Genomic DNA, 20,932 nt, shown 5'->3' on the forward strand with positions numbered 1-20,932 from the left:
ACTGGAACCCACCTATTGGGACCATTTTTTCTATAAAATGGAGTTAACATTTTTCCACTTCCTAAAACAGAGAGACTATTATGAAGATTAAGGAAAGGGGCTCAGTCGGTTAACCATCTGCTTTCTGCTCAGGTCATGATCCCAGGATCCTGGGATGGAGCCCCACATCGGGTTCTCTGCTCAGCATGAAGTTTGCTACTCCCTCTTCCTCTGACCCTCCTTCCACTCATGCTCCCTCTCTCTCTCTAAAAAATAAAATCCTTAAAAAAAAAAGAAAAAAGAAAAGGCTAAAGAACACTTGCTTTGAATTTCTAATATCAAAAGGAACTATATGAATGAGAATAAAAATACAGTTAACCATTACATTCTTAACACCCAACAAATGGAGATTTATTTCAGCTTTGAATTAATGTTGTCTGCCATGGCTAATCAGCCATAGCAAACTCTTAGAATTTCTCCAGACCCTGCCCTGTACTGCTGCCCTACTCCTCAACTCATACATACCCTAAATCCACCCTTTAGCTACACATTTCTTGTGTCAAGGACCAATGACTGGGCAAGAAGGAAAGAACAGAGAAGAAAGAAATCAGAAAAATTGTTCTCCTGAGAAAAGTAAAATTTTACTTGAAGAAGGCTAGGGAATATATAGTCTAAAATACATGAAATCAATGTTAATATTTGTGTTCATCTTATGAGACGGAATCGTTGAGGGAAGTGTAAATTTGAATAAATTGCTTGAACGACTAAAGATTAGCTTAAGTTCTGACCCCAAGGAGCAACACATTTGTTTTTAACCACTCCCAGTATAACTGATCCTGTATCAGCAGCAACACATCTCAGTCTTGACCCCAGGAAGCCTTAGTCGTTTGTCTGAGGCAGAAACTCAACTACCTTAGACAATGCCCACTGGTTTCTTCATTCAGCTTTCAAGAAAAAGTTATCATTTCATAACTGACCTAAGAACCTTACTGTTTACCCACAGAAAACCTTTGTGCCCTTCAAATGAACTAGTTTAGTCTTCGAGTTCCCTTCTGACTAAACCCTGACACTGTCAGGAGATGTCCTCAGAAGGATGCCATCATAAAGGAGCTCAGAGTTTCTGCATACACTTAATTTCTAAGCCTCACAAACCAGATCTATTAACATGTCTATGAGGCTTTGAACCCGGCAGCATACCCAAAAGATGAGGTTGTTTCAAAGCCTCTCTCTTTTGTTATTCTGGATTATCTAATCTTTTAAATTTAAATGTTTCAGAAACAGTTTAGATCTATCCTTTGTGGAGAAGTTTGACCAGCTACTCCCAGCCACAGAAAACAGGAGAATCTATCCTTTAGTCCATCAGTTTTAATTTTTCTGATGTTATAGCTTTGTAAGTTTCACGGCTATAAAAGGGAGCTAAATTTATTCACAAAGGAAAAGCTATCATGGATTTCAGACATAGTTCTAGGACACTGACTGTATCCACTGCTAGTTTTATGGATTAGGAAAAATGAAAACTGTGTCATTGAAAAAACAACTTTTTCAAGTGATATGTAGAAAATTAACATCAACTCGGGCAGCCTAGAAAATCCTCGGACATTGAGAGTAGAAACGTAATTTATATTTTATCGTTTTCCTCTTTAACACTGATGCAAATCTCTGGTCATAAAAAAAAATCTCAAATTATTCTTATGGTCTATAAGAAAATGCTCTAGATTAAGGTAACAACACTGGGTGTTAGTTAATGTAGATCTACCCAAATCTGTCTCTACATTTATCTATCTATGTATCTTCCTATTTCTCTCTGTAGGACTTTGTTTTAATGTCTGAATCCTCTGCCTTTCTCTGTTTTCACTAGAATATTTTTTATTAAAAATGAGGTATGTTCAATGTCAAAAAAATTTAAAAAGCCCATGTAAGATGCTGCAGAGCTAATAAGTAAAAAGTGATTTTAAAGCTACTTATGATTTATTATAGCTATGCCTTAAAACAAAATCTGTATACATTATAACATATAGTTATGCATTAAAATAACTTTAACTTCCTATATGGCAAAAAATATTTTTAAGTAGTCTTCATAGTGGTGTATTCATGTGAAAAATTAGCCAAAACTGATAGTCTAGAATATTCTTTAAAAAATATTCCATTTACTTCATTTTCAATTCGGTTTTACTGATTCTACAACTTAGAACTTCTATAAATATTAACTCTAAAGTTCCATAGTTCCTACATTGACTTCTGATTTCTGAACTGTGATTTATGATTGTTCATAACTCTACTTGAAGGTTACCTTTTAATAGCCGTATGTATCTTACAATAAGAAGACCTAATATATACAACCTTAAAATTGTGGATCACTGGTAAAGAAAAAAGTTAATAGAAGTTGAGGAGGAAAATAATTTATGAATAAAAATGCATGTGAATTTTCTTTTTCAGAATGGATATAAAAATTGTGAAGGAGAAACTGCTACTCCACAAGGATAGTGTCCACATTTTCTTGTGGGAGCTCTGACTCTAAGGCACAAGATGAATCTAACTGTTCTTGTGACAAGCAAGAACTTTTTAAGGGAACATCAGACCAGCTGTCACAATATGGCTGAAACCGCTGGGCCAACGCATTGCCAAACCTTTGGCATCGGTTATATCTGTATGATTTACCTTTGTGCATATACATGTGTTCTAGCAATTGGCTTTTTCGGAGAAATTTATGACCACAAATGGAACAGCTGATTTTTCTTTTCCTTGAAAAAGAAAAATTACAGTTTAATTCTACTGGCTCTGTGTCTTTGGAGATCAAAGACACTTGACTGATCTGCAGGGGCTCTGTGGGCCCCTGGCTTGAGTGGTCAGGCTCCTGCTCATTCTCCTTCACAATGAAGGAGCTGAGCCTGCGGCATTCAAGAGCCTCACTATTTTCATTAAGTGGATGCACTTCACCAAGGTCATTGCTTTCCAGAATGGAAGCAGGGACACCAAATGGGAGGGATCCAGACACATGGGTATGGAGATGTTGCCTTAGGTTACCTCGGGAATCAAAACGTTCCCCACAGTAATGGCATAAGTGTACTTTGATACTGCTTTCAGTGAAAGTGGGACCAGTCCCCTCTGAAGAGGGTGAGGCGTGGCTCTGGGAGATCACAGATTCGGGGTCACATCTCTCCTGCTTGATGGACACTGGGGGCTTCTGGTGCTCCTCCAAGGCCTGGGCGGCAGGATGGGCCCTCTGCTGCTCTGCAGTGCCATCATCGAGCCCAATAGCGAGAGAGAGCTGCAACTGGGGGTGGTCACCCTGGACAGCAGCTCTGTTGCCACCATTGTTGGAAGGAGCTTCTTTGACCTCCAGCCCTGGTTTGACAGCTGTTTTTTGGGTCGTTGAGATCTGAATGCCATACAAATTTGAGGACTGCACAGTCTCTGGTGAGAACACTTGATTCATTTCTGTTGCAATGTGAGAAAGGTAGTCGGCGTGAAGAAATCGAATCCCTTCCTCCAAACGACCGTGATCCACAATCTGTTTTGGCCCTTTCCCCGTGTACATAATGTGCAACAAATAGCTGAATATGTCGGGTTGGATGTCAGTTGGTTGTATTTTTATGCATTCACTGTTAAAAACAAAAAACAGACCCACACAAGATAAAATGACCAGTTGGCCTTTTAGTTAGCAGCACACAGTCGTAGGCTAATGCAATTTCTTCCTAAGAAGCTCACACTTAGCAATCTGCCTTGATGAAATATAGCAACAGATAATTAAACATTCACAGCACACCAGCTTTATGGCCCAGCAACAAGTCTTCATGTATTCAACCTACTGGCTAAAGTTAAGAAACACACACAGATATTCTGATTAGTTCAACATTTAGTGACTCCTAAGTGGTATGCACTACAGTAGGTGCCAGGGAGGAGAAACATGATGAAGAAAACAGAAACCTTCCTCTTAAGGAACCTAACAGTCTTTTGCATACAAACCGAAAGAACTGAAAACATGGACCCAATAGACACCTGGACACCAATGTTCATCACAGCATTACTCACATTAGCCAAAAGGTGGAAACAACCCCAAGCGTCCATCAATAGACGAATGGATAAGCGAAGTGTGGCATATATAGACAGTGGCAAATTACTCAGCCAAAGAAAGGAATGACGTTCTGAATGATGTTATAGCATGGGTGAACCTGGAAAACGTTTGGTAAGTGAAATAAGCCAGACACAAAAGGACAAATTTTGTATGATGCCACTTATAAAAAATATCTAGGATAGGCAAATTCAGAGAGACAGAAAGTAGATTAGAGTTTACCAGGAGCTTGGGGTGAGGTGGGGAGATGGAGAGTTATTGCTTAATGGGTACAGAGTTGATGTTTAGGGTGATGCAAAGTTTTGGAAATGGTAAGTGGTGATGGTTGCACAACACTGCGAATGTACCTAATGCCAGTGAACTGTATGGCTAAAATTGTTAAAATGGCAAATTTTATGTTGTCTATATTTTACCAAAATAAAAAATATTTAAAATGTTAAAAGAATCCATTAAAATTGGTAATATTTGGAACTTAAGTTACACTAATCTTACTTTGGCTTCCAAACTACAGTAATGTATCTACTCTTCGAATCACAACTGAATATAGGTACAACTGAAAAACTTTAAAATAACCCAAGCTCAATTTTTAAATATGAATCTACAATTCAGATAATAGAAATAACAGCGTAACAAGAAATCAGGAAACACCCTGCAAAATTACGATAAAGAGAACCTGAGGGGAGTGTTGGAGGAACAACAGCCCCAGTCAGTGGACTTTTGCCTGAAGCAAATGTTCCCGTCTGCTTCAGAATGCATAGGGTGTCACATGCTGGCAAGCCATTTCTTTAGTCCCCATATCTCGGGATCCCTCCGGGGTTTCACTCTTAGCTCTCACCCACCCACTTCCAGGGTCTATGGGAGGGGTTTTATATATCAGCACAGAGCTGTTAACTGAGGATTTTTAGTTGTTCAACAGAGATACCACATAGCCAGGCCTGACACCTTTGTATCTCTTGGATTTAGTTTAGCATGGTGCCTGGCACACGAACAGGTTTTTGGGAGCTGAACCAACTCCTAGCTCTTAGACAAGACTGAGGTGAAGACACTGTTTCTAATCCAGTTTCTACATTGACACTACCCATGACATATCTCCCACTCCAACCTCCTCCCCACTTTGTGCCATGCATTCCAACCATTCTGGTCTACTCTGTTTCCTGAATGTACTAGCCCAGTTCATGTCTGCCTATGTTTTCATACACTTTTTCCCTCTGCCTGCAATGGACCTTCTTGCATTCCTTTACCATATCTGAAAAAAAAATTCCTCCTGATCCTTCAAGATCCAGGGCTTCTGTAAAGCCTATTCCAACTTCCTCAAAATAGGGCCACTGACACTCCACTCTATCTTATACAACACTTCTATTATAGACGAATCACCTTAACTGTTGGTAACGGTAGCTGACAATGCAAAGCTCTGTTCTAAGCATTTTAATATTATTAATCCATTTAATCTCAACACCATTGGGTAAGTATACATATAATGCCAGTGTTTGACAGAGAAGGAAACTGAGGCAAAGGCAGATCAATTACATCGTGATTGTCTTCTTTACATGTGTTCTCTATTGATCCATGAACTCCTTGAGGACAGTGAGCATCCTAGCCTATTACTGGGGTCTAACATAGTGCTGACACGTAAGTACCCAACAAATATTTAAAAGGATGAAGGGAAATGAAAATGTGTAATTGAGGCTAGACTCCTCTAAGTTTTTCATGAAAGGTCTTTTAAAAAAAAAACAAAAAAACAGAGAATTCTATCACCTTCAACCTAGGAAGGATTAAAGCTATTCTTTAAGAGCTCAGAATCTGAATATGACGTCCCTGCCCACACCCTACACACCTGTCATGCTGGGATAACCCACATTCAAAAAATCAAAACACTTTCTGAAAAAAGTATTTGAAACAAATGTCTTTTGAACTATATTATGGGATATAAGGTGTGTAGAATTATGACATTACACCCTTGCTATGAAAGTATTATAGAAAAGATATCAACAATTTAATGAGTCAGAACATAGATCTTTAAAAGCACAGATCTGCATTTGAGGATCACTTACTAGCTGTATAATCCTGGATGGGCCAATTCCTTGACCCAGGCTCAGTTTCCTTTTCTCTAAAATAGTATGGATAGTAGTAGAATGTATATTAGGTAAATATTTAGTGCTTGGGTACAGGATAAGCCTTCAATAAATTTTAGCTATATTATTGTTTTCATTTTTACCTTCTATCATGGATCCTACATACTGAGATGAATTACTGGATGTGAAAAAAATACATATTTTTTTCTTAATGTGATCCCATAATAAAGAGTCCCCCAAATGATATTATAATAAGGCTTAGTTATATCACATTAAAAACTCTTCAGATTTACAAAACCATGTCCTTACCTTGTTTGGTGAATAAATATCATCTTGAAATAGTTAGAAAAAGCAGCAAGCACTGCTCTGTGGGCTTTGAAGTAAACATCTCCAATGGCAACTGTGCAATCACACAGAAAACCAAATTCTCGCTGCATGTTCAGCTGCTGCAGAAGGACAAGGCTATGGCTAGCTGTGTCCATTGTGGCTCTGAGAAAAAGGACAATTTTTTTTTTTTAAACAAAATTAGCTACAGTTCACACAAACCTACAGAGTACAAAGAGGCCTAAATTTAAATGAGATTATTCAAGTTTTTAATACTGTTAATTTCACCCCAAACCTAGCTAACATTAAATCCCCCATTATAAAAATATCAATTCTGCTAAAACTGTAACATACGGTCTTTTTCATCTGGTAAGAAGATAGCTTGGTATGAGTGACACAGAAGCAAAAGGAGGGCCTGTCCTTTTTTTTTTTAAATCAATGTGACCACGTTTCTAGCCCTGTTTCCTCACTAGAAAATGGGAATGAGATACGGACCCCTTCCTCAGAGCTATATGAGTGAAGTTACTTGAAAAGCACCTTGTAACGGAAACTGCTACCCAACTGCTGCTGGGCCAGAGCAGTCATTGCTCCGTAGGGATCCTCTGTGTGCTCTGGGGACATTGGCCTCCTAACTATCTTACAATATGTTTGGGAAACATATCAGTCACAATATGTGCAGGAGCCCTTAAAACAGATTATCAAGCCACATCCCCTGATTTACATATGAGGCCCGGGGACCCAATGGAAGGAGCCTAAACCCTGATATTAACTGGATTCAGACACATACAAGCATGGAGGCTCCTGAAGGAACAATAGAGAGTGGGACCACTGGTCTTGGGAAAAATCACGTATGAGGAGAAACATGCAGAAGCATTCTGGCAGAGAAGTCTAGTGTGAGCAGCAAGGGCATTCAAGAGTGCCAAGAGTTCCAGGCAGATAGGAGGCTCTGCTTCAACCCCAACTGTGCGGACAGCCCCGGTGCCTTAAGGAGAAGGCAGCTGGGATATAAAGGGCATCACTGGCCAGCTGGGAGATCCTTCTCTAAAAGAGGAGCTTCTGAAAAAGGAGAATGAAGTTTTCTCACTAGCCAGAGACCAAAGTCTAAAGAGGTCAGTGATGAGACTGTGGGATTGCCTGTCTGGAGATTGGCCATAGCTTGGGCAGCAGACAGCTGAGTGACCAATAATATAATAAAACCAGCTAACACTTATAGTGCCTCCTGTGTATCAGGCACTTTTCACTCATCTAGTTCTCAATATGACTATACAAGAAAGGGATAGTCAATACATGTACAGATGAAGTAACTGAATCAGTACAAGGAGTTAGTTTACTCAAATCACACTGCCAGTAAGTGGCAGAGCAGGGGATTCAAACCTGGACACAGGGCTCCAGAACCCAAATGTCCTCCCTTTCCACCTCCCAGAGAGAACATGATCCACAAACTGGAGATGCCTAGGGAATGGTCAGGTTCTATACCAAGATACCTCAGGAAGCCACAAGAATGTTTAGAAAGAGGAATTAGGGAGACACCCAGATTTCCTGCTGCTTAATTGCTTACACAAATCGAATACAGAAACACATACTTATTAATGAATAAAGTCTAGGCTATAACTGGTAAACAAAAAGGTAATTATTATTGATATAAGGCTAAATATATTTTTATTAAAACTATATATTTAATGTACTGATATGAAATAATCTCCAAGATATATTAAGTAAAAAATGCAAAGCATAAAATCGTACAGAGAAGACTACTATTTATGCAAAAGACGGTAGAATGGTTATTTTATTTTTAAAAGATTTTATTTATTTATTTTTTTGACAGAGACAGCAGAAGAGGGAACACAAGCAGGGGGAGTGGGAGAGGAAGAAGCAGGCTTCCCATCAAGCAGGGAGCCTGATGTGGGGCTGGATCCCAGGACCCTGGGATCACCACCTGAGCTGAAGGCAGATGCCCAACAACTAAGACACCCAGGTGCCCCAGGAGTGGTTATTTTAAAGGTGGCAGAGAAATGTATACAGAAATATAGTCTTATTTATGTATACATCTTTGGAAAGGTTCAAAGAAACGAGTAAAATGTTTACTTCTGGGAGGGAGACAAGGGAGCAGGGTGGGGGAATTGTACTGTTTAAATTTAAATCCTTTTTTTTTTCTTTTTGAGAGAGAGAAAGAGCACAAGCGAGCTGGGGGTGGGGAGCAGGAGAGGGAGTGGATCTTAAGCAGACTCCATGCTGAGCATGGAACCTGATGTGGGGCTCCATCTCACAACCCTGAGATCATGACCTGAGCTGAAATCAAGAGTCGGACACTTAACCAACTGAGCCACCCAGGCACCCCAAACTTAAATATTTTTATTGAAGTTTAACATCATAAGTACATTCCAACGTGTATTCCTTTTCCCCTCATTTTTAAAAATTATGAGGTATTTCAAATAGACAAACAGGTACAGAGCCAAGGAGACAAACACACAGCCATCCAGCCATCTCTCCCTCATTTTAATTACCCATTAACTTGCCTCCAAAGGTAATCACCATCCAGACTTTGGGGTTTATGACTGTCTCGTAACATCATCATGTCCTTACTGCATCTGCACATATCCCTTAAGGAGGTATGGTATTATTTTGCATGTTTTAAAATTTTATATAAATAATACTTTAGGAATCCTGAAACTTGCTTTTAATTCTATTCATACATTATTTTTAAAATTCTACTTACTCAAACATTAACTTTCTCCCAAACCTCCCCAATTAAAAAATAAATAAAAACAAAACCCTTACTCCTTACCATCTCATTTTAAAAGCCTTTAAGCAATGATGAAATAAGAGGGAACAAAATATCAGAATCTACAGAGACCTGAGCATAAACGAAACTCCAAATTGTAAGTTTTGTTCCAAAAGGCCATTTAACTAAAAGTCACTGTTTATTTCTATGTGCTGCATTACCTGGATTCTAAAACACCACCAACTTATTATAGAGAGATTTAAAAACCAAAATAAAGCTGTATGCTGGAGATTTCACCATGTGAAAAACATGCGTCTTAGATTCAATGAAATGGTTCAAACTGAAGTAGTTTAAACCAGCCTTACAAACTGTTTAAGAAAAAAAAAAACCCTCAGATCATAAACACTTTCACCAGATCTATCTATACACACACAGACACATTATATATATATGTGTGTATATATATATGTATATATACATATATAGATATAAGTGCATTAGTATAATGAACTATTGAACCACATAGAAATGAGAAAGGGCACACTAAAAAGCCACATATACAAAAATCTTGTGGTTAATGGTCTATGAGTAACAGTTAAATTCTTCACTTACTGAATTTTTTTGAAGAGAAATTTAATAAAGAAAAATTATTTGAAAGCATGCATTATACAAAGCATAGGGACAGAAGAAAAATACTTACATGCTGCAACTAAGAAGACTGCAGGCTAATATGCACCCCAATGTTTACAGCAGCAATGTCCGTGATTACCAAAACACAGGAAGAGAATAAAATCTTGCTATTTACAATGACGTGGTTGGAGCTAGAGTATTATGCTCAGCGAAATAAGTCAATCAGAGAAAGACAAATACCGTATGATCTCACTCATATGTGGAATTTAAGAAACAAAACGATGGACATAGGGGAAGGGAAGGAAAATAAAATAAGAGGGAAATAGAGACGGAGGCAAACCAAAAGAGGTTCTTAACTATGGGGGAAAAACTGAGGGTTGCTGGGGGTGGGTAAGGTAACAGGGTGATGGGCATTAAGGAGGGTGCTTGAAGTAATGAGCACTGGGCATTACATGCAACTGATGACACACTGAATTCTACCTCTGCAACTAGTAATACAGTACATGTTAATTAAATTGAATTTAAATTAAAAACTTTTTAAAAGAAGACTGCAGGCTAATAGGGGAGACAAAACATAAAACATGGTAATTATGATAAAAAGTAAAAGTGGTAAATGTCACAAGAGCAGTTCAGAGAACACGCTGTCAGGGGGAGATCGGCATCAGGCAACCCAATGAAAAATAAGCCATTTGAACTGGATTTAGATGAAGAGGCAGAAGGTGAACATAGCGTTCCAGGCAGGAAAAAAGAGAATGAATAAATTACAGGGAGGAGAGTGACTATATAGGTAACTGAAGAATTCAGTTTGGCACAGAAAAAACAAAAGTGAGTGAGTAACAAGAGATGTGGTCAGCTCACACAGGGCACTGAATGTAAAACTGAAAGGTACTCCAGTTGTGTTTATAACAAATGGTGTGAAGACGTTTTTGCAGGAGAGAAAACAGCACAGTAGTTACAGCTTGGGCTCTGGAATTAAACAGCTTGGAATAAAATTCCAATTCTGTCATTTAGCTGTATGATCTAGAGAAGATGCTTAATTCTCTGGTCCTTGGTTTTACTTATGAAATATGGGTAATTACAGTATCTACCTCACAGGTTGTTACATGGATTTAATAAGATAATGCATATAAGCACATAGAAATAGTGAGGCAGGCCCACGATAAGTGTTCAGTAGATACCAATTATCACCATCATCATCATCATCATCATCAGGCCTGTGACTCAGGGTTGCTCTAGTAGCAACCCATAAAAAAAAGCAAGGGAAAGGTATGGAGAATGGAGAAATAAAGACCAGTAAGAAGTCCACCGCAATATCCAAGGAACAGTGGTGGGAATGATGGAATACAAGAGATACACCAGACGTGGAACTGACATGGTTTGTCAGCCAGACGGGATGTGGTCAGCCACAGAGAAGATAAAGTCAAAGTCAAGTCTCAGCATTCCAGCTTGGGTTACTGGAAGAACTCATTCATCCCTTCAGGTTCTATTTGCAGAGTAACTGTCATTTGGTAGGTATCAATATAATGGCAATGTTCCAGAATGCCAGCAAAGAGGCATAGAAACTGGCTTCATAAAAGAGAAATTTCATTTTGGACACAGTGAGTTCAAGGTGTTCACTCCAGCACATCTGAGTAGAAATGTTTAGTGATCAATGGAGACACTATGCAGGACAGGGCTAGACAGGGAGAGGAGGTCCTCTGTAATTACACAGCTGAAGCCACCAGGAGTGGATGGGACTATTGAGTGAAATAAGAGGGGGGGGGAAAGCTACAAATGAATCATCAAACAACACAGAAAAGACACAAGAGGAGTAATAAGGAAACGTATCAACACTGAGTCGGGGATGAGATGGGGGGAGGTAAAGGAAAGGCAAGAACCTGGGTGGGGAGTGGTCCACCCCTGGTGGAAAGTACTGCAGAGAAACATGGGGATGAGGCCTATTATAAACACCCCAAGTGTGGTGACTAAGAGATTTCTGGTGACCTCTGACAATAGTCTGGGAAAGCATCAAGAGCAAAACATCTCACTGCAAGGGAATGTTAGATGGCAGAGGCCATAAAGGGTAGGTATAGATAGGATAGGACACTGAAGATAGGGAGCTTCCGCTCAGAGAAGACTTTCAGGCTAAAGAGGGGTGGCATCTCCAGAAGCCGGAAAGAACACAAGCACAGTGTAGCAGTCTGCCATAGAGAAGAGAGGGATTTATTTCTGACAGTGGCAAGGAGACAGCTGAGGTGAGGAGAGAATGTGAGAGTAGTCTGTCCATGGCTTTGATTCATACACTATGAAGGCGTCCACATGCTGAGGGAAGAGCTGAGTTTAGACCTTGAAAGAAACCTAGAGTAAAAATTCCTGCTGCTAATGTATAGTGATGAAGTTACAAGATTTTATTTATTTATTTGAGAGAGAGAGCACAAGCACGGGAGCAGCAGGCAGAGGGAGAAGCAGACTCCCCACAGAGCAGGGAGCCTGACACGGGACTTGATCCCAGGACTCCGGGATCATGACCTGAGCCGAAGGCAGAAGCTTAACTGACTGAGCCACCCGAGTGGCTCCCTATAGGCATCCCTACGGTGATGAAATTTATATAGAACTTTCACATCAAATAATTTTTCTGTTTCAGGGGTTCCTGAGCAGCTCAGTCAGTTCGGTGTCTGGCTCTTTGTTTCTGTTCAGATGGTGATCTTAGGGTCACAGGATGAAGCCCCATGTCGGGCTCCAAACTCCTTACAGAGTCTGCTTGGGATTCTCTCTCTAAAATAGATAGATGAAATCTTTAAAAAAAAATTAAGGCATAAAGAGATTAAAATATTTTTTTCAGGTGAGATACTTTCTATTAAGCTGTAAATTCACTGTCATTTTTGTTAAACTCAGTGAATTTTTAATTTTAGTTATATTTCCAGTCTAAAATTTTTATCTTATTCCTTTTTAGTTTCTATTCCTCTGCTGAGATTTCCTATTTGTTGACACATTACCACTTTATTTTGCTTTATATTCTTAAGCATAGTTGTAATAGCTGCTTTAAATCTCTGCCAAATCCAACCTCTGGGTCATTTTGGAGTTAATCTCCATTAATTAGGGTGATAATTTCCTGTTTAATTTTGGACAATATCCTAGACATTGTGATTACTGTGGTAAAGACTCTAGATTCTGTAATATTCTTCCAAAAAGTACTGATGGTTTTGCTTTGTTGTTACAATTAACTTGGCTGGACTTAAACTTCAAACCCTGCCTCTCTTTTGGTTTAGTTTTTTAGTTGTTGGTGTGCTGTATGAAAGCTCAACATATGTATAAGTTTAGGGGTTGGCAAGAGATTCAGTATGTGGGGTTCCCCCAGCATCCTTTCTAGGATTTTCCTTTTCTTTCCAGCTGTGTGGTCACTCTTAACTCTGTCCTCTTTTCTTCAAGCAAGTAAGATTACGGATTATTAACCTAAGTTTGGCCAGCTCCTCCTGTCACCAACTGGAGACTTCTCTCAGGAAAAAGCCATAAAAATCATGCACTGCTCTTCCCTTCTTCCAAGCATAGACTTCATTCCAGTTTCTGCCTGATTTTTGTCACTTTCAACTGCCATCCGGTAGTTTCTAAAGCTTTTTTTCAAGTTTATAGAGTTGACCCTTGAACCACATCAGTTTGAACTGCATGGGCCCGCTTATATGCAGATTTTTTTGGATAAACACAGTACAGCACTATACATGTATTTTCTCTCCCTTATGATTTCCTTTCCCTTTCTTTCTTTTTTTTTAAAGTAAGCTCTAGGCGCATCATGGAGCTTGAACTCACCACCCAGAGATCAAGAGCCACACGCTCTACAGAGCCAGCCAGGTGCCCCTTATGATTTTCTTAATAACATTTTCTTTTTCCTAGCCTATTTTAAGAATACAGTATATAATGCATGTAACATATGAAATACATTAATTGACTGTTTATGCTATCAGTAAGGCTTCCAGTCAATAGTAGGCTGTTAGTAGTTAAGCTTGGAAGGCTGGGGAGTGGGTGTCAAGTTAAATGCAGATATTTGACTGTGCAGGGAGGTTGGTGCCCCTAATCTCCAAGCTGCTCAAGGGTCAAATGTAGTTTCTAGTTCAGAACTGTCCCAATAGGAACTACTCAGCCATTATTATTACCCGTCACCACTTCTAAGAAGTTCTGGCCTCAAGATCCACTTACACTCTTAAGAGCAGCATTAGGGACTGCAAAGAGCTGTTGCTTATGTGGGTTGTATTTATCAATATTTACCATATAAAAGGTGAGACATTTAAAAATGTTTAATTCATTTTAAATAATAATAAACCTATTATATATTAACATTTTTTTTCTAAAAAATAACCACATATATTTTGTAAGTGAGAAGAGTAGCACTGTTCTATATTTTACAGTACTCTTTAATACCACTCTTTAAACAATACAGCTGGGTTCTTTGTTTCTGTGTTCAATCTGTTGCCACAAGTTGTTTTAATTCAAGTATTTTTAGAGATTTTGGCCTTTCAAGAGCAAGATCCTTGTAGATCCTGAAAGGGTTTCAGGAACCTCTGAGGGTCCTTGATTCACACTTTGAGAATCTCTGCTCTATGTTATCTTTTTAAAAATCCTATGAGGTAATAGAGCAGATATGATATTAGTTCCATTTTATGGTTGAGGAACCAAAGGCTCAGAGAAGGTGGGAGAGGTACCTGAAGTCAGACAACTAGCCATAATGGTGCCGGTAGTATTTCGCGTCTGACTTTTAACTCATCCCCTTTCTTCAAAATCCCCATCTGTAACTTTTAACATACATACTGATGGCAGATTTTGCAAATATATTGAAACAAAGGGAAATTTTTTCCAAGTTTATAAAATGAAACAAATTCAGATATGCTTAAAAGGAAAAAAAAAAAAACAACCCCACAACTTAGATACATAACAGGTTCACTCAAACTTCTTCGTATAGTAGACCTTTGACGTTTTAAGGCAACACGACCAGATTTTACCTGTCAATAGAGCCAATCCATTGCAAAGTTATTAAAAACATTTTCTAATACAACCTACCTGGCAAATTTATTAGCTAGGTTTTTCATGTAGCCTTTGCTCATCATTTCTTTGACCATAAATACTATTTTCTCTGGTATGTGGAATAGATACAGCTTCCTATGCATACAGAAAGATCTCAGAAGTTTTATTTAAGAATTTTGGGTGGAGGGGCATGTGGGTAGCTGCACTGGTTAAACATCTGCCTTAGGCTCAGGTCATGATCCTGGGGTCTTGGGATGGAACTCTACTGTCAGGGCTCCCTGCTCAGCGGGGAACCTGCTTCTCTCTCTCCTCACTGTTCATGCTCTCACTCTCTCAAATAAATAAATAAAATCTTAAAAGAAAAGAATTTTGGGTGGAAATTTTAAGATGTGAGAAGAGATGCAAAAAATAATTTATCATCTTATTACAGATACAAAAGCCAAAATGAAAGAATGCTTCATCTTAAAATGCTGTATCTATTATCAAAGTGGTATTTATACTACAATATTAGAATTAGTATTAATATTTAAGAGAGGCTACAAAACCTTGTTTACTAACTAAATTTTACTAACTAAATTTTGCAGTATCTCTGGATTAGCTCAAACTAAGTAAACTACAACAGCTTTATACCAGTATCCATTTTTGTTTAATTCAAAGTTAACTTGAAATTTAACATCTTTTGATTTTTACTTATTAAAAAAAAAAAATCTTTTGTATTAGTTAGACTGGAGTCTCAGATCTATGGTAGCCAGACCATGCCCTGAAATACATAGCTTTTCATTCTCTCAGGCTGTAGAATCTTTAATAAAAATGGGACAAGAGGACTAAGACATCTGTTCCTGTAGAAAATAGACAGTCTTAGATATTTTCTCTGTGGTTCCTACCACTGTGACTTTATTATTAAATTATCATTAAGAGAAGGAGACAGAAAAGTTGGCAGAGGAATATGTGCAGCTTTTTTGAGATACTTACTCATGGCCATAAATACAAAGGTAAAAGCAGAAATATTCAAAGTGCCACATGATAACAGACTTTATACAATGATTTTAACTTTTTAATGATACTTTCACAGGATTATGGAGGTATAACATTTTATAACCTAGAGAAAGAACGTTTGCAGAGATCATTTTATCATGGAATAGTAGCTCTTATCACTGACTGTATTGTAAAACTTTTTTTTTTTTTAAAGATTTCATTTATTTATTTGACAGAGAGAGAGAGCAATCACAAGTAGACTGAGGCAAGGGCAGAGAATGGGGGAAGTAGGCTCCCCGCCAAGCATAGAGCTCCAGGCAGGACTCGATCCCAAGACCCTGAGATCATGACCTGAGCCAAAGGCAGAGGCTTAACCCACTGAGCCACCCAGGTGCCCTGTATTGTAAAACTTTCAACGCAGACTGATGCCTGTGTCCTACCCTAGACCAAGCCAAACAGAATTGCTTAGAGTGAGTCTCACATCCTTTTTAATTTTTTTTAAAGATTTTATTTGTTTATTTGACAGACAGAGATCACAGTAGACAGAGAGGTAAGCAGAGAGAGAGAGAAGAAGCAGGCTCCCCGCTCCCCAACGGGGGCTCAATCCCTGGACCCCAAGATCATGACCTGAGCTAAAGGCAGAGGCTTAACCCACTGAGCTACCCAGGCGCCCCTCACATCCTTTTTTTTTTTTTTTTTAAGATTTTATTTATTTATTTGACAGAGAGAGAGAGATCACAAGTAGACAGAGAGGCAGGCAGAGAGAGAGGGGGAAGCAGGCTCCCTGCTGAGCAGAGAGCCCCATGCGGGGCTCGATCCCAGGACCCTGGGATCATGACCTGAGCCGAAGGCACAGGCTTTAACCCACTGAGCCACCCAGGTGCCCCCCTCACATCCTTTTTTAAAAAGCTCTTGAGGTGGTTCTAATATGATGCCTTGGTTAAGAACCACTGTGTTAGAAGGAAAAGGAAACCAAGGAAAATGAAGAGAGTATTTCACACTGTAGAAATTACAGAGAAAAAGAAGCAATTTTACAAGCCATGCTCAAAATGTGGGAATTGTACCAATTACATTAAATGAATAAAAATCAACAATTGTAATTCTAATTGTTACTTTAAACAAAAAATTAGCCAGATTCTAAGACACAAAAGTGCTCTCAAACTAGTTAATTGGACACTGGGGGCAGAAGAGGAACATACCATTTTCAGACTTCTTCTAAAAAAGAATTTAGGAAAAAAGGTATTTACTCTCATACACCATTATGCCTATTTTCATAACATCTGAAGGTGATATGGAAATCTCAAATTCGAGAATATTGAGATAAAATGTGCAGTAATTCTAAGCATCTGCTTACGAAAATCACTGAAAATATTAGAGAAGAGAGTAAGAAGCAGATGTCGTAGATGACACAGGAAGAGCAGTTATGCTCTAGAAACATTTAACGGAACAGGGAAACGTTAGTTTGGGGCCTGCCTGTTGCCAGACACAGCCAGCCTACTACATCTCTAACCATCTAACCAACATGTGAGATGCCTGATAAAGCCACAGCACCAGGCAAACAAGGGTGCTAACACCGGTCAGTGCAAATTGCTAGTGAACCTTAAAAAAATCAGAACCCCGTGAAGGAAAATAAATGATTCTTCTTAGTCCACTAAAAAAAAAAGTAATGATTGCATTTCTGAAAGAAAAATATAAGGTACTCAAAGGACAGTAGGAAGCTGGATAACGACAATGCTAGTACAGACCTAGAATACGGTACAAACAAGACTAATTATAACTTCTGAATATAGGTGAACCAATACTTCCTTTGCCACGGAACGCTCCACAAACACGTTATCCAGATGGCTTAATGAAGCCCTTTGCTTAAAGTGCCTAGAGTTTTTCACAAGGAACAAAAAGTCATTGTATGATTGATACGTACAGGGAAGGAATAATTTAGAAAATTTTCAAAAACAACTTACAATAATATAAACGCTTTTTCTTCAGTTAAGATTAAAAAAAGAAAGGAAAGAAAAAAATTCCCGCGAACAAAGGGAAAGCAGATGTGTGAATAAATTTAATTACTAATCCTGAAACTGATGTTTGTTTCATATACTTTCCTCTTCCTCTACTCTCCCTAAGCAAGTTCAAGTAGTAATACCTTTCCTATCCTAGAGGGAATAATACTGTTCTAGTTCAAATAGTTACGATTATAATGAGTAAATACTACATGCAAGGCCTTGTGCTAAGTGCTCTATGTACATTCTTTTAGTCCTCACCTCGACTATGTGTTATTTTTATATCTATTTTACAGATGACACAGTCTTAGAACAACACACAACTAATATAAAGTGGCGATCAAAAGCTAGGTCTGACTCCATAACCTGCACTGTAACTATAAATTATAGTATTTTTCTTAGCATTCTTCTCTCAAAAGATGGAAGTTCCCATGCAATTTGGAATAAATAAGCAGAAAGGGGGCACAGGAAGTGGTGTACAAGTACTTCATAATTTATCAAGATAAGAGCACCTGCACTTTTTTTTTTAAGACGAGGAAAAACCCCTGCAATAATATTAATCCCCCCAAGTCGGTTTTGGGCTTTCATTACAAAAAAAGGACAAGTTTTTCTTTAACAAGATGGTCAAGCACCACCTACGGGCCATAGTAAATAAATCACTTTGGTTCAGTGGTGGGGAGGGCATTATGCAACACTTCCCAGCATTGCCCTTGCCAGGATATTTTACAGCCAAGACTCTTGGGCCCCTCCTCTCCAGCTAGACAGCCTGGCTCCTGCGCATTCCCCTCAGGAGATAGGGTGGAAGCACACAGCTCCATTTTCTAAGGCAAAGAGGGCAGCTGAAAGTCCTGCTCAGCCTCTCTGGGCAACCACAGGCGCCAATAAATCAGCCACAGGCGATTCTCTCATCCCTTTCCTGGCTTGAAGTGGTAGCAAGATAAAATGCAAAAGAGCACTGACTGGACTTGGGAGATAAGTGATCTAGCCTTGAATTCTACTGCAAATGACAGCATCACAGAAGCCAGGTAAATCTGTTTCCTTGTTTGTAACATAGAGACAATACCACCTCCCTTTTTGTCAAGTACTCAAAATCCATCTGTGAAAGTGGCTAGCCACAGCAGGTGCTCAATAAACAGCCAACAACTGGAGCAGAATCCATCTCCACTACCTCCAAACAAGATATTCAGGGAAGGGCTGGGCAAAAAGGTAGAGCAGGTCATTTGAGGCCCCTCCCTGCTTTGTTACTGACCATCCCTTCCACGTTCCACTCTTTTCCGATAACCTCCCAGCCTGAAGAACTAATCTATTCCAAGCGCTATCCCAGTTTACTGCTCCCTCTTAAGGAACGGATGCCTGATACTGGATAGCTTACGCTTAATCGATACAGACCTAGATTGCTCAAGGAACTTTGACGCCTTAACCTAAGGAAGTAACCAGTGCTGCAAATGTTGGTTATTCTTACAGAGAATAGGGCTGAATTTTGGAGAAGATGGGCTTTGAGCCCCCAAATACATCACAGGCAATCTATTCCACATAAAGATAATGCCAACCCCATTACTTAAAATACCAGAGCCAACACACAACAGCCAAGCCTTGTTTCTCAATAATCTGAATCAAGCCAAGCATAATCACCTCTGGCAGACTGTCTCTACAGTGAGTGGGTTAAAATGGCACTGCGCTCCTGGTGTGGTAACCAAGGCCTGGAGCCCTGGAGTCCAGTTACTCAAAAGGTGTGTAGGGCTTCAGTCAAGCTACACGTTCGTTAGGCCCGGTGTCTTCATCTGTAAAACAGAGGGATGAACTGGATTTCCTGTAAGGCCCCTTTCAGCTTTAAAATCTGTCGTCCCAAAGTGTACTTTACACACTTGACAAAATCCTGCGCGAATCAACAGTTTTGTCAAAAAAAAAAAAAAAAAAAAAAAAACCAAAAAAACCAAAAACTTGAGTCTCAAGAGATTGAATGCGAAATGTAATTTCCTGGGGGGAAATGGGCGTTACTGAATGAAACAGGTTAGCTGCTGTCAAATTCCCAGTACAGCGCTAAGTGCTGTCTAAGTAGCTTGGTTTCTCCAAATAACGAGTGCTAGGGAAGCAGTGAATGATCCGGCAAACTTTAAAAAGAATAACTGGATTTACTCAGAATGAAATTAACATAATCTGAAAAAAAGGAAAGGAATGAATTATGGAGGAGGAGGAACTTCCTGCCCTAGAAACGGGGTAATCACAAACGGGGGTGGAGAAGGGAGAGGACAGTGGCCGCAGCGTTTCTCAGTTTGCACCAGGAGACCCGCCCACTTGCAAGAAGGGTTCGCGCGGCCGCCCGGGGAACACCGCGGGCCCGTCGGGGGTTCCCGCGCGGGGTCAGGCCCAGGTAGCCTTCTGCGGGCAGCGAGAGGCGTCTCTGGGCATTCTCCGCCCAGTGCTCAATCGCGGTTGCCATTTTTCTCCTGCGCCCTGATTGACATGTCAAACGGACCAAAACACCCCTCTCCCCAGCTACTTGCATCTGTCCCGCGACCGGCGCAGCTGCAGGCCGCCGCCCCGGACGGCTCGTGGCGGGAGGGACTGAGCCCGGAGCAGCCCACAGGGGCCGGGCCGCGTCGCTTACCCAGACGCCGCCGCGGCGGCCGGCCGGCTCCTCCGTGCGGGAGGGGCGGCTCCCGCGCCGCGCACGTCACGCGGCGGCGCCGGCTCACGCACTTTGCAGCCCGCTCTCGCGCGGCTTCCCGCGCCGGCCACCCCGCGATGGGCCCACGTGACCGCGCGCCTGGTAGCCGGGGAACGAGGGGCGCGGGGGCTGAAGTGTGCGTGCGTGCGTACGTGCGCGCCCTCCCGCCTACTCTAGTGGCCAGGCAGGGGTCGGCCCGCGCTCCGGGTACCTCCGCCACGGCCCTCAGTCGTGACTCTGTAGGCGGAAGCGTGGAGACGAGCCTGAGCGTCACAGGCTCCCCACACACAACCGCGTGACCCGGGGACTTTCCCCAGGGCGTGCAAAAGCACAGCAGTGCCTCACTTCGAGGGTGGGGGTGGGGAAGGATGCGCCCGTGTGTTCGCGGGGAGAGGGGTGGGGGCGCGGGGCCAAGGAGGCTGAGCCGCTGGAGCCTGGGAGGGGAGGCGGGCTGGGTGGGGTGGGGCATGGCGGGGGAAGTGACTCAAGGCCAGAGGCGGA

General features: G+C 40.6%; 1 protein-coding gene across 3 annotated transcripts; it reads right to left on the reverse strand.

Moving 5' to 3' along the window:
- Positions 1–417: 417 nt before the first annotated feature.
- ZBTB25 (zinc finger and BTB domain containing 25) lies at positions 418–20,790 on the reverse strand. 3 transcript variants are annotated; one of them, XM_046007009.1, is made up of 4 exons: positions 20,372–20,789; positions 19,396–19,544; positions 6,433–6,612; positions 418–3,581 (listed from the first exon to the last, which is right to left on the reverse strand). In XM_046007009.1, exons 3-4 carry the CDS (start codon positions 6,603–6,605, stop codon positions 2,447–2,449), a joined length of 1,308 nt encoding a protein of 435 aa, XP_045862965.1. In that variant the 5' UTR covers positions 6,606–6,612; positions 19,396–19,544; positions 20,372–20,789; the 3' UTR covers positions 418–2,446. The 3 variants fall into 3 exon arrangements, with proteins under 3 accessions (XP_045862965.1, XP_045862967.1, XP_045862966.1); XM_046007011.1 differs by lacking the exon at positions 19,396–19,544 and having other exon boundaries at positions 20,372–20,790; XM_046007010.1 differs by lacking the exon at positions 20,372–20,789 and having other exon boundaries at positions 19,396–19,700.
- Between the last annotated feature and the right edge of the window lie 142 nt (positions 20,791–20,932).

Source organism: Meles meles, chromosome 6 (assembly GCF_922984935.1).
Source record: "Meles meles chromosome 6, mMelMel3.1 paternal haplotype, whole genome shotgun sequence".
Lineage (NCBI taxonomy): Eukaryota > Metazoa > Chordata > Mammalia > Carnivora > Mustelidae > Meles > Meles meles.

What these genes read in the sequence shown, in the direction of transcription:
- ZBTB25 (XM_046007011.1), bottom strand. Translation starts at nt 6,605, where the DNA reads ATGGACACAGCTAGCCATAGCCTTGTCCTTCTGCAGCAGCTGAACATG. An exon ending in ATATTTATTCACCAAACAAG is followed by an intron (nt 3,582 to 6,432) that starts GTAAGGACATGG and finishes TGTTTTTAACAG; the next exon opens with TGAATGCATAAAAATACAAC.